Source organism: Lemur catta, chromosome 8 (assembly GCF_020740605.2).
Source record: "Lemur catta isolate mLemCat1 chromosome 8, mLemCat1.pri, whole genome shotgun sequence".
Taxonomy (NCBI): domain Eukaryota; kingdom Metazoa; phylum Chordata; class Mammalia; order Primates; family Lemuridae; genus Lemur; species Lemur catta.
This window is the reverse complement of record NC_059135.1, coordinates 79,991,307-80,011,914: the sequence shown is the minus strand read 5'-3', so window position 1 is coordinate 80,011,914 and position 20,608 is coordinate 79,991,307. Positions and strand designations below refer to the sequence as shown.

The window sequence follows — 20,608 nt, the reverse complement described above, 5'->3', positions numbered from 1 at the left end:
TCAGTGAAAAAATTCTCAGAATAAATAAAAGAATCTAAAATCAATGCAACTCTAAGGAAATGAGAGACATACACCTTCTAAATACAACATACATTCACACATAAAATGAACCTGTGTGCTTAAATAATTGCATGTAGAATATATTTTTTTAAAAAAAACAATAGTTACATCCTTTCTCTTCTCAATCCTGTAGACTGACGTAGCTTATAGTACCAAAAAGCAAACTGCTATAGAGAAAAACAACTGTGAACTAGAAGAAAGTAGCGGGCAAATATCTAAAGAGAACAAAGGCATTATTTGAAGGAAAACATGTAAAGGAGCAAAGTTATTAATGTTTCATTTCTGTTTCCTTCTCAAAATAGTGTGACCTTGGGTAAATCACTAAGCCTTTGTCACAGACTCTTTGGTGTGTAACATGATCTCCGGTGTCCTTTAAGTCCTAAAGATGAAGAAGTCAGAAGATCCAGCATCTAGAAATGCACAACACTCTGAAAGCATTTAATGCACCAAAAAATAGAGTTCACCACCCAAATAACTCCTAGGGTTATCACAGCATTATAATAAAACACAATAATTGATTTTAAGAAAAATGATAGAACCAATATAGAGATGTTAAAATTTTCTTTGACTTTTTTCTGCTTAATAATGCAGTCAAATTATTTTGGAAAGAATTTCATCAAAATTTATAAATACAACATAGGGCTCTTCACTGTTTAGTAATGTAATACTATATTCATAATTCCTATTATCCTATTACAAATATCTAACGTTGATGGAAGAATTAGGCCTAACTACAATATTCTTGTTTTCCTAAAAAATAAAATAACAAAAAAGCCTCTTAAGATAAATTTAACATTTTTCTGTCCTTTCATATTAGTGTTTATTTAAAAGATGAGAATAGTATCTGAATATTTCAGTTTGTTTCTGGATAATTTCTCTGTTAAAACATCTTTAGGAATTTTTATATTTGACAAAGATTTAAATGTTATACAAGTTTTTCTTTCTTGACTTTGCTTAAATATCCTTTGACTTTGTATCTTATTTGAACACAAATTGCAGGACACTTGGAAAGATTACCTGATTAACTTGCAAAAAGAAAAAAATATTATAAAACAAAGTGGCTCACATTTTATCACTTTACAATTACAGTGAGGGAAAGAAAACTGTATTCTAGCACAGTAGTTACTTAAACCTCATGGAATATTTAATATGAATTAATGGACTGTTAAAAAATCTTCTATTGTTGCAGGTAATATGCTCAATTTATCTATTATATCTTTCCTTAAAATTTATTGCCAGGTTATATATATGCTATTATGTAAATGGCTACAATTTTCTTTCTCTTTCAAGGGTAATCATGGTTGGTGTGGTACTTACATTTATCCAGTATACAAAGCTTAGAGGAATGTGTACCAGAAAGCAGATATCAGATCTAATTTATGCCTCTTTCCTGTCTCTGACCTATGAATCTAGGGTTAGGAAAGTTGCTATCTTAATCTAAAGGATATAATAATAATCACATTACTTATTATTATTTATTGAGTATGTGGTATGAGGCTAGCCACATATATATATTGCTTATATTCTTCAGAACAGGCCTGCAATTGTTATTGCTAACCCCACTTTTCAGAAGAAAACATATCTTGCCTACGGACATATCACATAAACAGCAAGTGGTAGAGTAAAATTTGAATGTTAGTCTGACTAATGCCAAAATACACTATATTTTCACTATACCATGCTGATCATACCAACATCTTTAAAAGAATATTATAACTTAGATTCAGGAAAAGATTAAAAATTTAATTCTTCATTCTGTGGTTTATTGTCTTTCATTTAAACTCTAATTCTGATTCTTACCTACTCTAATATATATAATTAAATATTGTTATGAAAAGTATCTTCTAAAAATATAGATATTATAGAACTAGATCCACTGAGAAAATAAATAACATTTCTAGATACTGACTCTAGTATGGCTCCTGAGAATTGGTACTTATATAGGACAAACTTTGAAACATCCAGTAGAGTAAATACATTTTGGAGAAAATTATATGAGAGCAGTGTACTAAAAATTGTCTTCAGTTTGCCATTATTTCATTGTTGTTACATAAAAACCTCATTTTACATACCACGTATAATGCCACATATAGCGAACATAGGCTTGGCAAGCAGGCAAACATAGGTTCAAATCCTGGCCTTATCACTAATAAATGTGTGGCCTTAGGCAGTTACCTGACATCTTTGACCCGAGATTCCTAATCTGTAAAACTAAGGGAAAAACTACTCAAAAGTTTTATTTATTCTGGATATTTTATTGAGAATTTTATACAAGATAGAATCTAGGGCTTAAAAATACATTACTTAGAATGAATGAATAAGTGAATCATTGCAATAGTGGTAGGCACTGGGAATACAATATTGAATACCTCTTTGTCAGAGTGTTTATGAGATACCAGGAAAGACATTTGGAATACAATTAAATAATTTTATAATTATCTGATAAATGTTATGATATACAGTATAAAAAGTGTTATTACAGAACACAGCAGAAACATCTAAACTAATCTTGGGTGGTTATTATTGCTTACCAGAGAAAGTGATATAAAAGCTGACATGAATAATATGTTCTAGTTAAATGAGATAAAGAAGACAGGAAAGAGTGCTTTTAGAATGTTCCAGAAAGAGGGATTGAGATTCCTGAAGGTGCAGAAGTAAGACTATATAAAATGTTTGAGAAACTGAAAGAATTTTAGAATGGTTGCAATAGGGTATATAAGATAGAAGTGGTGAAATAGGTTTGAGATCGATTTGGGAATGATCACTATTAGATGACAAAGCCCTAGAAGTCAAAGAGAACACCTCAGGCAGCGATCCACAACCTTTTTGGCACCAGGGACAGGTTGCATGGAAGACAATTTTTTCATGGATGCAGGTTGAGGGGGCGAGGTGTGGCGAAGCTCAGGTGGTGAGTGCCGTGGAGTGGCTGTACATACAGAGGAAGCTTTGCTAAGTTGCCCAGCACTCAGCTCCTGCTGTGTGGTCCGGTTCTTAACAGGTCAGGGACATATACCCGTCCCCGGCACCGCCTGGGAGCTGGGAACCCCAGACCTAGTAAATATACATAGACTGAGACTAAAGGAAGTGCTAGGAAAAAAATAATAAATAGTTCTGGCAATATAGCAGACAGATAAGAAATGTTAGATAAAATAACATTCAAACATTGTAATACATAGGTGAATATGTAAGAAAATAGTATATATTTTTAAAATTCAGAAATAAAAGGGTGCTGAAAAGGGAACAGTGAGTTAGCTTATAACTGCTTGTCTGTGTGTGCATATGTAATTTTGCCTCCAAAGGCAGTAAAAGCAAGCTGGATCTGTAATCTAGATGCTTAGGGTTTAATGTCAACATGGGACAAGAGACAAAAGTCTTTAGTTTCACATAAGGTGTGGTTCCCAATATAAACCCAGGAGCCTCAAATTGTAAACACTAAGCACAGAGAGAATTTGTCTTAACCTAGATTGTGAGTAGGAAAAAAAACATAGTCTCCCCTAAAAATATATAATTATGAGACTGTAATCAAAAGCTCTACTTTCTAGTATTTAGAAATCCCAAGGTAAAAAATGTAAATCAAAATTAATCCAGGGCATGTAACCTTTTAGATGAGTGGTAACACGCTCAGAGAAGACACAACCCCAAGAAAAGCTTCATAAAATTTTCACAAGGGGACAAAAAATTCAAAATTACAGATGGACTTAAAATTCAGAATTACAAAAAGAAAGAATTTTTAAAAAATAAAAAAGGTAAAAAAAAGTCTGGTAAGGAAATTATGCAAAACTAACAAAGACAGGATTAGACCCACAAGATCTTCAGACATTAAACCATTATCTATATCTGTAGAGACTATAGATTGAAATCTGATAGGCATTATAGAAAAAAGACAAAAAAAAAAATCATGTCAAAAGATACACTGAGAAAAAAAGGCAGATTTGAAAAGCAACAAAATAGGGCATTCAGAAATGAAAACCAGATTCTTTGAATTATAACCTGCATGGACAAGATAAATTACAAATTAGTACACTTGAAGAACATGAATTACTAGGAAGACCTAAAGAAATTGCTATGGTTGTAGCTCAAAGATTAAAAATAATATAAAAGAGATTAAGAATCATGGAGGATAGAATAAAAAGATCTAACATTAAATCAACAGTTCCAAAAACATGGAAGAAAGAAAAAGGGGATAGTGAGCAATTATTAAAGAGATAATTCCTTAAAATTTCCCAGAATTAATGAAAGACATGGCTTTAGATTCAGAAAACAAAATCTATCTTGAGATAAGTAAAATTAAATTCACAGATGGAAATGCTGTAGTGAAACATCAGATGGCAAGACCAAATTTGTAAAACCTGAATTGACCCACAAGTAATTTACAGTAATGATCCTGGAGTGAAAAACCTACTCACTCAACCCTCAAAATAAAAAGAAGGGTGAACTTTTTAAAAAATAATTTACCTGCTCTCTCAAAGAAAATGGGTAAATGATATATGAGGGTCAGGCAGAGACAAGGGAACCAGAAAAATGTAAGAGGGAAACCAAGAAATATCCTGTCACTGAAGGCAAAGAGGACAAAGTGTTTCAAGGAAGACAGCAGTGTTGAGAGCTGCTCAGGTAACAAGTTAGAGACAAACTAAAGTGCACTACTCAGATCAAAAAAAAAATAATAATAATAATCGTTCTTGTTGGTTGGCAAAGACAATTTTGATGGTGTGGTTGGTAGGGGGAGATAAATTTCCAGTCTTAGTAGTCTGAGTGGAAGATGGATGCATAAAATTTTGTATAACTTTTCCAAGAAATTTGAATGTGAGGAATGTAAGAATTAATGCGATAGATGATGAGAGATACAGGATCAAAAGAGAGTTATATTGGTGGAAATCTTTTTAAGAGGGGAAAAGTTGAACATACATACATAAATATTGATGGAGAGAAACTACTCCAGTAAGAAACTGAAAATATGAGAGGTTCAAGTTGCATTTTCTGTTTTTTACATATTATAAGGCAGCAGAAAAATATTAATATTCAAGAACTCAATTCATACCTAACAGTGGTAGTTCTCCCTGGCAATTAAAATAATTAGTACTAAAATAAACCAATGTTCAATTGAATCCCAAAGTTAATAAACAATGAATTTAGATATTTTTATTCCAATAAATGATTAAAGAAAGTAATAGCTTTAGTAGGTTAGAAATGTTCAATGAAACGTGGCAGATAAAGTCACCAATGATTAATTCATTTATAGTTTACACTAAAGCCCAAATCATATGTGGAATGATTATCTCAAGTAAATTAATTTTGCAATATATTTTAAGACCATATTTCATGAAATTTCAGTATTTTTATGGTATACATATAACACCACATCCTCCAAGAGAAAAGGAATAAAAAATTTGTATTTTAAAATGACAACCTTTTAAAATTACAGAAATTTTTAAAATGATGTTATGTGGCATTTTATCATATTTTTCTCTTTCTAATTCATACACTGTAAATATTAATTGTAGCAGTGTATAGGCACAAGGAATAGACACTTCAGAGCCCTGAAATAGTAGTCAGTTTGCCTGGGAACTTTTTTTCAGTTTCATTTTTGCTGCTTTAAAAATTAACACATTAATAAGAGTACTTTTTATCAACTTGCTTAAAAATATTGACTTTTTAGTTCAAAGAACATGCTTTGGGATTCTTTGTTCCTAGCTCTATGGGTGATTGGTTGATGCCCATTTACAATTCTGATATCTTTACTATGTTTAGACTACTCAGGCAATTGCCTACTTTTTTTACATACAAGGAAAGCAAAGCATTCAGGGAAGGAGAAGCCAATCATACTTTAAATGGATCATACTTTGATGCTACCAAAAATAGACAACTTTGATTATTACATCAATACTGGATCAAGATATAGCTACGATTATAAATGATTTTAAGGTCTCACTCTTGCTTATTCTAGACCTTATTATAGACCTTCTCTGGAAACACACAAACATAAAAGTTCCCAAGCAATCAAATTGTCATTGAGCTTCACACTGCCAGACCTTTATTGCAAATAAGAAATCACAGTGTCATTAAGTGTACACCATCAGACATCAGTAGAACTAGCACATTTTTTTAATGTTTCCTGACACAGAAAACATAAAAATCACTAAATAGACAGAACATAGAAAAAGAAGCATACACTCAATGAAAGAGGACCCATTAGAATTACAGGGGTTAAGTCCAGGGGTAAGGCAGCAGTACTAAACCTAGTCATGCCTGATGGCTTACACATGTTTACCAGGCTACGTTTATAGTAATAGGGTATCATGCCCTTATTTGTGAGCTCTCACCACTGAAAGCCAGAATATATCAGTCAGGGGTCCAAATATTTTATTGTACTCCAACATATGATTATTTATAAAATTACATATATCTATTACATACATCTATTGCTATTACCAATATTAAAAGATATATTTTAAACTTTTAGCAAAATTCATAATTGTAAATCATTGTAAATTCTTTTTACACTTTTATTTTATTGTTTAAGTTATCCTTAAGCAGGCAAAATACCAATAAGGATACATAGGATAATATCAAGATTAAAAGCTTGAATAATATCATCTATCCATCAATCTATCTATCCATTTGTCAAAAGAAGTTTACAGCTATCAAATTAAAAGATACACATTTTTCTAATATTGAGAAAGGAATTCCACAGGCTACGAAGCAAGTCTCAATAGCTCCAAAGGAGTAATATTATACAGACTTTTTCTCCCACCACAATTAAATAAAATTAATATCACCTTTATTTGAACAGAAAAAAATTATAAATGATTTATATATATTCTTTCACATGCATATATTTTAAAGAAATATTTATTAAAATATTATGAAGCTGACCAATAAGCAATATTTTACTGATTTTTTTTAAGTTGCATATTACTTGGTATGCCTTTACAAAAAATGAGAAATTTTATTTCCTTTTAGTACTCCACGTTTTCCTTTTCCCATTTTCTCAATATGATTATGTCATTGCTTTCAATTACACCATGATGTAACCTGCTTTTACATTATTATGATAATATATTATTTTCTATAAAGTTGTATAGAACATTTCTTATACTTTTAATTTAAAAGTTTTAATACACCTTTAACTTACAGTATATTCTAGTCAAGAGGAATTCAACAGATAAGTAAAATTTGAGGAAATCATGAAATAGCACTTAAACATATTACTAAAAAAAGTGGAGATAATAACTAGAAAATTTAGCTAAGAGTTAAAAATGTTTGCCACTGGAAATAGCAAAATGGGTGAGGTAGAATGACTACTAGCTTTTAATTGAAATCATTTATATACTAGCTGACTTCCTTAGCTAAATGTGTACATTTTTTTTTTTTTATGTCAGCTCTTCATGGGGGTACAAAAGCTCAGGTTATATACATTGTCCGTGTCTCGCCCATCCCCCTGAGTCAGAGCCTCAAGCGTGTCCACTCTCCAGACAGTGCGCCTGGCACTCACCATGTAGTCATACCCCCTCCCCTCCCCCCCCACCTCCCCAAGTCAGCAGCTTCAAGCATGACCATTCCCCAGACGGTGTGCAACGCACTCATCATGTAGGCATACACCCATCCCCTCCCCCCACCCCACCCCCCGTCTCACTCTGATATCCAATTGGTATCCTTCCCCAATGTGCATTTAGGTGATGATCAGGGAAACCAATTTTCTGGTGAGTACATGTGATGCTTGTCTTTCCATTCTTTGGATACTTCACTTAATATAATGGGTTCCAACTCTCTCCAGGAGAACCAAAGAGATGTCGTATCACCGTTATTTCTTATAGCTGAGTAATACTCCATGGTATACATATACCACAGTTTACTAATCCATTCGTGGATTGATGGGCACTTGGGTTGTTTCCACATCTTTGCGATTGTGAATTGTGCTGCTATAAACATTCAGGTACAGGTGTCTTTGTTATAGAATGACTTTTGTTCTTCTGGGTATATGCCCAATAATGGGATTGCTGGATCGAATGGTAGGTCTACTTGAATCTGTTTAAGGTATCTCCATAATGCTTTCCACAGGGGTTGCACATATCATTATTTTAAAAAATGGTAATAAAAATTGACTAAGTATGGACATATACTGAACCTAGAATTTCAGCATTATATAAGGACTCAGTACTACATATAAGAATGTATACATATCATACCAAAGGAAATGTATAAACTATTCATTAAAAAGTGCAGCAATATTTAGACAATTCACATAAGAGCACATCAGGTAGAAGTGCCATTTTCTACTTACTGAGGTTGCACACATCCCTCCCCTAAAATCTGAGAGCAGAAACTTTGCCTTCTTGTCTTCCCTTGAGACCTAACATATAGAAAACAGTGGATAAAAACACTAGACTGAGTCTAATGTGGACCCATATTTTAAGAAAACAATATTATAAAAATAATATGTGGAGAACAGATCAATAAAAAATTATAGGTGAAGCTCTGAAGAGGAGTTATAGCCTGAAGGGTAGAGTCCAACTTCACTGACCTCAGGTTTGCTTACATTCTAGAAAAGATCTCATCAAAGCAACGAGCAGCAACCACTGATTCAAATATGGACATCTTGTCTATTGTATAGAATACCAAACTACAGAAGGCTGTGCTCCTAGAATGTAGACAATTTTTTTTTTTTTTTTTTTTTTTTTTTGTAGTTAGCTGTGGTTGTATTCCCAAGGACTGAAAGGAACAGAGTGCGAAATGCTGCTACAGCTATATGGCAAATTGTAGCTCCTGACTGGAACTGTGCAGCCAAGAAGGAGAGCCATTCTTGTAGGTAAACTGGATCCTTTAAAAAATACTGCACCAAAGTATACAGGTAGGCTTAGACCCTACGCCTGCTCTAAAGAAAGATTTTGATATCAATGACAAAATGTTACAGTGACAGATATTATTTACTGACATATCAGTCACATCTTGGGGAAAGACGCATAGAGAGCTTCTGTTTTCAAAATACTAACTCAGCATGTAGAAGTGATGTTTCCTGGATCAATATAGGACTTCAATCTAACACATTTCAAAACAATAAATTTAATATTAAAAAAATAAGGTTTTGAGAACTGTTACTATTTTCTGAAATAATTTCAATTAGGCCAACTCCAACTCCAGTTGAAATAATATATATATTCCCACTTGAGAATACAAAATTATTTGGAAGGAAGAAAACAAAAAAGAAGATAAATCTATAGCTAAACCTTTATTGAATGACCACTATATGCCATCCACTATCTAGATTTTTACATAATTATCTCATTTGACTCTGATATAAATAGATAGATAGATAGATACGTGTGTGTGCATGTGTGTTTATATATATGTGTGTGCATGTGTACTTTTTTTTTTTTTTACCAATGGGGAAAGCAATACTGCTGAAGTCTCTAAAGAATTCATGTTTACTCTTGATAAAAATTGAAAGTGCAAAATTTCTGTGAGCACCATAAAGGCAGTTAAAATTAATACTGCTCAGTGGCTGGTGAAGACACAGATACTTCTGGTAGGGTACGGCTTTAGACAGGTCGGAAAAGCAAGAACAACTGAGAGTTGGAGGGTTTTAATAGAGAGATTAGGAAATAAGTTAACGAGGCAGGGGACCAATAGTAGCCCTTAGGAAAGTGTTTCACAAACCTGGGGGCATATTACAATCATTTGCACAGTTTTTAAAAACTACCTATGCCTGAGCCTCCATGATCATTCACTTGGTGGTATGAGGCATAATAAAGTTCCCCAGGTATAGCGGGTTGAATCATATATATCAAAGACATATATCCAGTTGTAAACCCCAGTATCTGTGAATGTGACTTCATCTAGAAATAGGGTCTTTGAAAATATCTAAATATTTCTTGTGGCTCTGCTTTGTTATCATAACCCTGAACAAACCTACCGAAGATTTTATTTTTTGTTTGTTTTAGTTTTCAAAGTAAAAATAACTTCATTCTTTTTCTACTTAAAAAATAATACCAGTATCTACCCAAAGGGGAAAAAAAGACATTCTATAAAAAAGACATCAGCACTCAAATATTTATAGCAGCACAATTCACAATTGCAAAGATGTGGAAACAACCCAAGTGCCCATCAATTCATGAGTGGATTAATATGTATACCATGGAATATTACTCAATCACAAAAAACAATGGTTATCTAGCACCTCTTGTATTATCTTGGATGGAGCTGCAGTCCATTCTATTAAGGGAATTATCACAAGAATGGAAAAACAAGCACCACATGTACTCACCATCAAATTGGTATTAATTGATCAACACTTATGTGCACATATGGTAGTAATATACATCAGGTGTTGGACAGGTTGGGGGGGGCAGGAGGGGTGGGGGTAAATTAGGGGTATATTTACACCTAATTGGTGCGCTGTGCACTGTCTGGGGGATGGACACACTGGCAGCTCTGACTCAGGTGGGGCAAAGGCAATATATGTAACCTAAACATTTGTACCCCTCTAATATTCTGAAATAAAATAATAATGATAATAATGATATTGGCTGGGTACGGTGGCTCATGCCTATAATTCTAGCAATTTGGGAGGACAAGGTGGGAGGATTGCTTGAGGCTGGAAGTTCAAAACTAGCCTGAGCAAGAGCAAGACTCCCTCTTTACAAGAAAAAAATAGAAAAAATAGTCAGATGTGGTGGTACATGCCTGTAGTCCCAGCTACTTGGGAAGCTGAGGCAAGAGGATCGCTTGAGCCCAGGAGTTTGAGGTTGTAGTGAGCTATGATAAATGCCACTGCACTTTAGCCTGGGAGATGGAGCAAGACCCTGTCTCAGTAATAATAGTAATAATAATACCTGAAAATGGAAGAAGAGCAAAACAGCACAGAATATACTAAAGAAGGAAGTGAAAATCAGTGCAAATTCACCATTATGAATATTTTGGTGAGCATGATTCAGAGTATCTATACATATAAGTAGCAATTTAAGACATTTTATATATATAGTTTCCTAAATTGATTGTTTTACTTATTGAAACAGTTGTTTTAGATATTTTTGTGGCAATAAAATTGACCTACAACCTTAAAAAATAAATAGGATCTTTGCAAATGTAAATAAGTTAAGGATCTCAAGATGAGATCATCCTGGATTAAGGGTGGGCCTTTAATCCAACAACTGGTGTCTTTATAAGAGAAAGGAGAGGGAGATTTGACAGAGACACTAGAAAGAAAGCTGTGTAACAATGGAGCCAGAGATTGGAGTAATGTTGCCTCTAGCCAAGAAATCCCAATAGCAACCAGAAGTTGAAAATGGCAAGAATTTTTCTCCCAGAGCCTTCAAAGGAAGACCTGCTGACATCTTGATTTTGGATTTCTTGCCTCCAGAACTGTGAAAGAATAAATCTGTTGTTGTTGTTTTAAGCCATCATGTTTGTGGTAATTTGTTGTGATAGCCAAAACAAATTCTAACTGGTAGAAAATGTTGAAATAACAGTTTAAATTCTCTGATATTGTAGGATAAGAATTGCATAGGGTGCTTTTTCCCAAAATATAGATCCCTGGACTCCATGCAAGACCAACTGAATGAGAATCTTTGAGGGAGGGAGGTAGAGGCATGGGAATATTCAATAGCACGAAGCACCATAGGTGATTCACATTCCTAAGCAAGAAATTAGGGTAATGCTAAGTTAGGCCAAGGAACTAAAAGCAGTGTTCAATCATTTCTGCCTATGGCTTTTAACATACCTCCTCAGGGGTTGGTCAATTACCTACTTTTCTGTAGACTGGGCCCTACTAGTTAAGTATTATAACAAAAGAGAGAATTGTAACCAAAGACACATCTAAAATAATGTCTCATATCTGTAACAATAACAAGAAAACAACTTTGCAGAAGCTTGCATACCATTTATAAACAAAATTAATAATGTTTAAATATAAGCGTATGAAACAAGAAAGAAAACAAAGCAAGGAAGTCTGGGTTACAAAGAACAAATCTGCAGGAAAAGAGAGCTTCTCGATATCTTTGGATTCCATCCTTTTAATAAAAATAATTATTGTCAGACTGCAGAGTGAAGACCAAACAGTTTTGAGAGGAAATTAAAACTCCAAATCAGAGAAAAGAGAAAAATAGAGCACTTAATTGCTAAAATTGAGTTTATCTTCCCATTGAGACCAGTTATGAAACAAGTAATAAAATAGCAAACATTTTTGATCTCAGAATATTGATAGTGACTTTGAAGTTAAGAGACGATGGGAACAATAAATAAAAATTGGAGGAAAGGCAAAAATTTTGCCCTAACTTCAAAATTGAGTGAAAATTTGGAAACAGTAGAGAGTGAAGGTCATGTAAATCTCTGACAATAATTCTAGGATAAACTTGTTAAAACTATATTTTGTCAGTATTTATAAAGAAACTATTTGATTACAAACACATCATGCCAAACTAAATTTTTTGCTGATATAATTTTTCAATGAGTATATATCATGAAAATTCCCTGAACAGAGTGCTCCTCTATTTTTAGAAACATTTTTGAGAAATCTTTTCATGATAAGTGAAATTGTCATACATGTAAGATAATAGAAAATTTAGGTGATGAGTAGTTGATTTAAAATTGTATCCACAGAGTTCTAATTATTAGGTCAGTTTTTCCTAGAAGAATGTTTTCTATCGCCCTCCAAAAGGTTCATGCCTTTGTTACTATGATTTGGTTAAAGCCTTAAAAGTTATGCTCATTAAACCTTTGATTTACACAAAACATTATTAGTGCAATGGATGATGGATTCAAAACTACAAAATTACAGAGAAGATAAGTGCTCTGAAGGATAGAGGTCTATGAACGACAGTAAGAAGCACAGAGAACCTTACCCACGTACATATTCTGGAATCCATGGATAAAGAAGAACCTGAAGTTGTCAAAATAAAACTTAAAAGAATGTTGAAATGTAAACATTGGAAGTATCCCAAAATTGTAACCTAGTTTCTAAGAAAAGCTTAGGTATTTTAATTGGCTGGGAACTTAACATGTCATTTACAATATAAGACTGCCATCTGAGACTACCTTAATAGAAGCCTAGAAGCTAAATAGCTGAAGGTAATAAGCCCACTATGATCTATTGCAGAAATACCACATAAGTGATACTATATTCTGTTTAATTCTAGGCCATCAATTTTTTAATGTCTCTTTTAAAATTGTGGTTAAATATACATAACACAAAATTTACTATCTTAACCATTTTAAGTGTACAGTTCAGTAGTATTAAATATATTCATATTATTATACAACATCTCTAAAACTTTTTCATCTTTCAAATGTGAAGCCCTATACACATTGAACATCAACTTTCCATTTTAGGTCCTGAATTTTAATAAGATTATTGAAAATCCAAGTGAATGCATAGCAGGACAATTGGTAGAGAAAGACCTTGTAAACATGTTCCCATAAGGAAAAGTAGAAGGAGGTGGTATGCTGAACCTGAAAAAGAGAAGGGTTAGGAGGACATGATAGTGTCTTTAGTTATCTTAAGAGCCATACTGCAGACAAAGTTATTGATTCATTATTTGTAGCTTCAGAGGACAGAACAATAGCAGTGGGTAGAATTTTTCGGAAGTCAGATATTGGCTGCACAAAGGAAGAATGTTCTGACAATTGATTGCTGCCTAACAGTAGAATTAGCTGTCCTGTAAAGTGGGCAGTTCTTTGTTCCTGAAAATATTCCAGCAATGACTGGGTAAACATCTCTGGGACCAGTTTGAGATGACTTCCTATATTGGTTGGATAAGGGGTTGAATTAGCATTTCAGTTAACTACCAAAGACTATGATTCTATGAAAATGAACACCTGGGAGTGAATGGGACTGAGCTCCAACTCATATCTACTAACACATTCTGCAACTTTGGATATACAACTTTCAGTGCTTCAGTTTCCTTACTTATAATGTGAGAGCTAAAATGGGGTAATTTTTCTTGCTCTTTCAAAATTTCCGTGTATTGCAAGTGCCAATGTGCTTTAACAGGAGATAAGGAAGAATGGGAGAGGGAGAAGGAGAGAGACAGAGGAAAAATCAGTGAGTTCAGTGAACAAATACATGTAATAATGGGATTCTTCCTTTTGCCATGGCCATGGACAACTTAGATCCAATACTAAGAACAAGGAGACATTAAATACCCCCACATTTTATAGAGAGAAATCAGTATTTGGAAGCAGTCCATATAATAGGAGAGTATTCCACAAGTCAACGTTGGAGACAGATCAGTGGATTCAAGAGAATGAGAGATCTCATGAGAATCATTCATGAAATTTTGTGGGTGCCTGAGAAAAGAGAACCAATCAGATGTTTCTTAAGAAGTGGATCGGCCCTTTTATCCTGTATCTAGAGAAGAAGAAATAACTGGAGAGTGTTGTCAGGCCCAAGAAGCAGGTCATTAGGAGAGGATCCTGCTCACAATATTTGGGAAAGCAAAAAAATGTGAACCAAGCAAAAGATAGCAAAACTTTTTGTTACATTAGTAGTGCAAACAAAAAGGCAGGCAGTCCACCAAGAAGGGGATTCTAGCAATGTAAGGTGATGAGATGTACCTCCCATGCTTAAAGCCATGACATATACCTCTTGTGAATAGGAATGATAAGGGATGGGGGATAAAAGAGATCTAGGTCTGGATGTGCAGGAAACCCTGAAGAAAGAAAAAGAGGAAGAGAGAAAAAATGAGAAGATGGAGTCAACTCAGGAAACTCTAAAGAGGAGTGAGATCTCAAGCATCTATGAAGAGCTCACACAAGAGTCTCTGAAGAGAGTTGCATTTCTCATATGTCAGAAGGTTATGATAAAGAAGCAGACAGGAGATTTCCAATAGACCTACTTGAAAATATGTTACTTATTTCCTACGTCTCTCCTCTCTGTCTGAAAAGCTAAGGCTAGATAAGGGAGAAGTAGAATGAATAAGACACATTTTCCTCCCCATACTAAATTCCTAGAACCTCAAGTCCAGCCAGCCTGGGGGAAGAGAAATCTTTGGCTAAGACATAATACTGGCATTTTTAAATGCATTTGACCAAGTTACAGAAACTAAAAGTGACAAGAGTCATTGTGTCTGCCAAAATGTTAGTAAGGAATGGCAAAGCTGTTAAGAGCAGTGCTGAACAATAATCATATTTCATGTCAGTACTTCACTAGATTAAGGATTCTCATTAAACGTGTTACATATTTATGCAGTTTTATTCCTCACAAAATAAAAAAATATCATACTTAATCAGGAACTTTGTTTTTCTAGTAATCTTGCTGAAAATATCTTAGATACAATTTAATGCTTGTTTAACTGGGTAACAATTCATTTTTTGATAGTGCACACGCTCTTGCGCGCTCTCTCTCTCTCTCATCTTTGTGTCTGTCACTTGCCAATTCTCTTTCTGATATTCTTTGCTCCTTACTTGTGTGGAGTAAGATTACAAGCACACAAGTAAGATTACAAGTACAAGAGACACAATTCTACTATCTTCATGGATTTAAAAGATCATCATCCATAAAAGGGAGTAATATTAACTTGGAAAATTTTAGGAAATTTGTATTTTTACCCCGTTTAATTATCTTTCAATCTGGTAATGAATTTTAGGTAATTTTCGAAGTTAAACCCTTTGAACTAATTGTTACCAACTCACATTAGAGCATATTCATTAAAACATAATAAATGTAAGCTTTGTTTAGATACTTGGAGAAAGAATGAGCCAAAGTTCTCAAACTAAAGTTTAAATGAACAACTATACTCTTTTTGGCTACAAATTGTCTAAGGGGAAAAAAATGTGTTGTTTGCAACATTATTAGGTTTAATCACAAAATGCCCTTATATTTAATGCTGTAATTTGGAAATGGAAAGAAAATTTCTATGGATAATTGCTTCCATCTTACATTAGTTTTGCTTATATAAACATAATTATGTCATAAAATGGACATAATACAAAATCAAATATGAATGGTCACTCTCTTAAATCAGTGGTTCTTAAAGTGTGGTCCATGGATTAGTAACAAAGGATCAGCATCAACTGGGAATTTGTTAAAAATGTAAATTCTTGGGCCCCACTTGAGACCTACTGGATCAGAGATTCTGGGAATGAGGCCCTAGCAATCTGTCTTTTAACAAGCCCCCCAGAAGATTCTGTTGTAAGCTCAAGCTTGAAAACGACTGCCTTAAGTTATGGTTCTCAAACTTGAGTATACATTCATACCATTTGGAAAGCATTAAAAGTATTGATTCTTGGTTCCCACTCCTAGGGAGTCTTATTTAATTAGTCTGGAGTAAGGGATGGGCAGATGATTTTAACATTGCCTGATAATTCTTTTACTGAAAGCTAAAGCTCAGAACCAGTGCTAATCTTATCCCTGATAGGAGATTGTTCAGTTTCTTGACAAAGGTCCTTTTCTAACACAGGCTTCACAATTTAAATATGCCCCCACTTGTTTGCATTACCAATTTACAGATTCTCTTTTCTACATGTGAAGATTACTGCAAAAGGTAAACAACAGTTTAAAGATTAAGGCAGAATCCTCAGAGGGCCTTCTTAATTATGTAAGTGTGTGCCCACATATAATCTCAACCTAAAATGTGCAATTAACTTGTAAAGGCAAATGCAAGTAAAATAAATTAGAATTGTAAATAGATAGTAGTGAATTCCTCTGAAAATATGACCCTCAGCTGCAGTACCTTCAACTCCTAATTACTATTAGAAGCATTTCTAATGACAGGCTTCACATGCTTTTAAATCTCAATTTTAATATTATTTTCAGTATAAAACAGTAGCTATTAAACATAACAGTGGTTACTTATGAAGCTGAAGTATAAAAAAAATGTGATTGTAGAGTCTTCTTGCAGGATTAGACTTTTGGGAATTTGGTTTATTCCAAAGGCAAAAGCAAAATATGACCAGTCCAAATTTTATAATGATGCTTAATAAAACTGGGAATTATGTGAACCTATATTTACAGCATAATGTCAAATACATTAACTGCTTTTTTTTAAAAAAATCAGTCTTTGTCATTTTGTATTCAGTGCCGGAATAATTTCTGTTGCAGAGATCTATGCCATTCTCTCTCATAATAACCTTAAAAGTGAGACTGTGTCTACTAGAGTTTTTCTGTCAGCTTCTCTTTTGATGTAAATTTTGATTTAAAATGACAATCTGAAAAGTAAATGTATGTTACTAAAGAGAGATACATGTTTAGAGAAAACATATTTCCTACCTTCTTAAGGAGAAATGATACTGAGACTATGATACTCTATAAAATTTGGTTATATTTCAGAACCAAGCTATCTAACAGCTAAATTGTCACAATATGTTTATATTCAGTTGTGTGCTAAAGGCTTCTTGCACCAATTTGTGAGAGCCTATTTTTAAATTTCCAGGGATTCTGTGAGCCAGTTGTTAAGCACATGGTATTATTTAAAGAAAATAATTGTTATAAATTTACAATTAAATACTGTTTAAACAAAGGTAATAGGTATTCAAGATTCGTAATTTCCTAATAATTTTACTACATTGCTTTTGAAGTTATTTTTCTCTGTTGTATTTGTACAGTGAAAATATTACATGTTGGTAGGTTACTGCATGACTTTTCCTAATTTCATATTCAGAGAATGATATTGGCAACTTGATATTGGCCATGGTGAGAGTATTTACAGCATAAAAATAGGCAAACACTACATCAGGGCTCCTCCTCACTAGTGGATGTTAAAACTTTGCTAACATACCAATGAATAAAGCCCATTATAAATTTATGTACATTCAAACAAGATAATGGTATTATCTGCACCCTAATCTCCCCATCTAATCATTTCAATACAAAGTCAAGCTGAAATGGTTAGGTTTCAGTTTTAAGCATGACTGAATTCATAGCCTTGCCCTGCTATTTATTAGCCTTGTGATCTCAGGCAAGTTGCTATGTCTCTATTCCTTTATCTGTAAAATGTGGACAGTAATATGTTGGACAGTAATAAAATATATGTTTGGCAGCTCTTCCAATCCCTCTTCCCCTCACCTCATGAAAGATATATAAGTAATGTTGATATAATTATTTAGTTTTTTATTGAAATCTTAGGCATTTTCCCCTCCCCAAATAATTTATTTGATTCAAATAAATTATTATTAGAATAAAGAAAAAGGTCTTGCCCTAGACCTGTTACTAAAAAATAAATCAGATCAAAGACCTAATAGAAGTTCTTTAATGAGCTCATACTTTATTTTCCTAATCTATATTGTTTTCATGGCATTTCTTATCAGAATTGAGACTCTGATTCCAAAGCCTCTCTGTATTTAATGTTTTGAGATTACTCATTACCATTTTGGTATACTCTAGATGAGGATGCTCAAAATAGGAAAGGAAGCAAAAGAAAAAAATAACAACAAAGCAACTTAGCCGCAGACCCTGCCAGATTTTGGACCACACAATTAGTTTGTTCATTGGAAAGGAGTGAGAATACACTGCTTACCCCACTTTATTGGCCAGGCTCCAGATATTCTACCTATAAAATGTACAATTAATTTTCTGTTGGGTGGTTCTCTATTGCTTTCTTCTACAACACTGTAATTGTGTTCTTTATCATGTCAATTAGTACTACTTACTTTATCTATACTTTATTCAGAGGTTATAAACTCAAATGTCTACATGGACTTAATAGTCTAGTGTAAGAAAAGTTTTTAAAAAATCAGATAAACATTCTCTAAATACAGGCATTTAAATAGAGGGGTAAAAAAAAAACCTTATTTTCCTACTGTTAAAAGTATAACATGGGGTTAAGTTAGTAAAATGTATATGCAATTGCATTGTATTTATAATAAATGTGTTACACATGTCTAATTTATGGATAAAGTTTCCCCATAGTAATTTTAAAAATCCATTGCCATGACTGAAAGAAACTACAAGTCTTAGAAAGCATGTTTCATTTTCTTACTGTGTTTGACTATGTTCATACATTGTTGAAACAAATGATAGTGAAACATTCTGAATCATAAGTACAAATGGGATTAATTAATTAAATTTACAATGTTATTTAACAATAAATTTTTACTATTTTCAAAAGTAGGAGAATCTGTAGAAAGTGACTGGGAATTTTGCCATCAACAAAAATATCATCTTAAACTAATAACAATTTTGTCAGAATCACATGACTCTATGTAAATGAAACAAACGATTTACCCTATGTAATCTTAGCCTGGATTATTTACTGCTCCCAGAATATAATATACATATGCCAACAAGAAACATGTCTTCATTTACTTCAAATGTTACTCAATGAGCTATTCTGTTTGACAAGTTTAATCATTTTAGACATAAGATTAAAAATGAACATTTGAGAATGTCCTGTTAGATGTATAACCACCTTCTAATAAAATCTGCAATGTTTGGATCTGTGTATTTTAGCTGAGGAGGGCATATATTCTGAAGTTCTCCTTAAAGTACATATTAAGGTCCAAAGGCTGTAATGAAAAGTAACATATCCTAAGCCTTTTAAAGGAATTATAGTGATAGAATGTTCTATCTGACACAGTCTCTACTAACAAATGTTTCACTCACAACTTACCACAAGATGCCATTTCATCTGTCTGGTCACCGCAGTCATCTTCCCTGTCACACAGCCATGCTCTGGGAATGCAACGCCCATTTCCACAAGAAAACTGGTCTACCTGGCATGTTCTGGCTATGATGATCAATTAATATACAAAAAAAAAAAACATAAGAGGCCTTTTGAACAACATTGAGGATATAAAACATGAAATATCTCTTTTACATGTAAGATATCATATTTCTCTATTAAGATAAAATATTTTTAAAGTACATTTTTATTTAATGTTTCTCAATACCAGCTTGTTCATCTTCTCTAAAATTCACAATTTGCCCTCCAATTAAAATGACTGCTAAATGACAAGATATTCAGTAATCCTCACACAATTCAATAAATGAAGCTAGGAATTCATTATTTTAAAATTTTTGCCCAGCACGTGCTTATGAATATATAGTTGAATTAAATTTCATCCAACTTTTAATTAACACAGAAGAATTCTGGATAGCATTTGCCAAAAAACCGAGAAAACTTTTGCCATAATGTTGAAGGAAGCATTTGGGCACTATGTCAGGGTATGTAGTTTATAGTCATGAGGTTATAATTGTCCTTTTCCTCATTTTTCATGCATTTACCTTTTGATCTCTAAATTATCCACTATATGAAGTCAAAATGCAGAACATATTTTATAAAACACACATTTAGCTTTAAGATGACTTTTTAAAACTCACTTTTAGCACAATTATATTAAAAATATGACTTTTTAATCAAAGTATATTAATGAACTTTGCTTTGGGCTCTCTTAAGGGTTTCAACAAACACAAACATGGAACCTTGCATTCTATGTTAGCCAAAGGCAGTGGTTTAAAATTATTCAGTAAAGGAGTTATGTTCTACAGGGAATTTGATTGCCCTTTTCTATTACAATCAGGTCAAATTTTGAAAGCATGAAAGCCTAAATAACTTCTCTGCCTCTTCCCCCAGGGCTCTGGTTGTTACCTACTGTTATTTTTAATGTTTGATTTTTTTTT

The 20,608-nt window shown here is 33.2% G+C and overlaps 1 protein-coding gene across 1 annotated transcript in view; it reads right to left on the bottom strand.

The window, feature by feature from the left end:
• The window catches only part of LRP1B (LDL receptor related protein 1B), a 1,757,623-nt gene that overhangs the window by 660,601 nt on the left and 1,076,414 nt on the right, over positions 1–20,608 (bottom strand). The window contains exon 18 of the mRNA XM_045559136.1: positions 19,599–19,715. Coding sequence (XP_045415092.1) covers positions 19,599–19,715 — 117 coding nt within the window. The remainder of the gene's footprint in view (positions 1–19,598; positions 19,716–20,608) is intronic.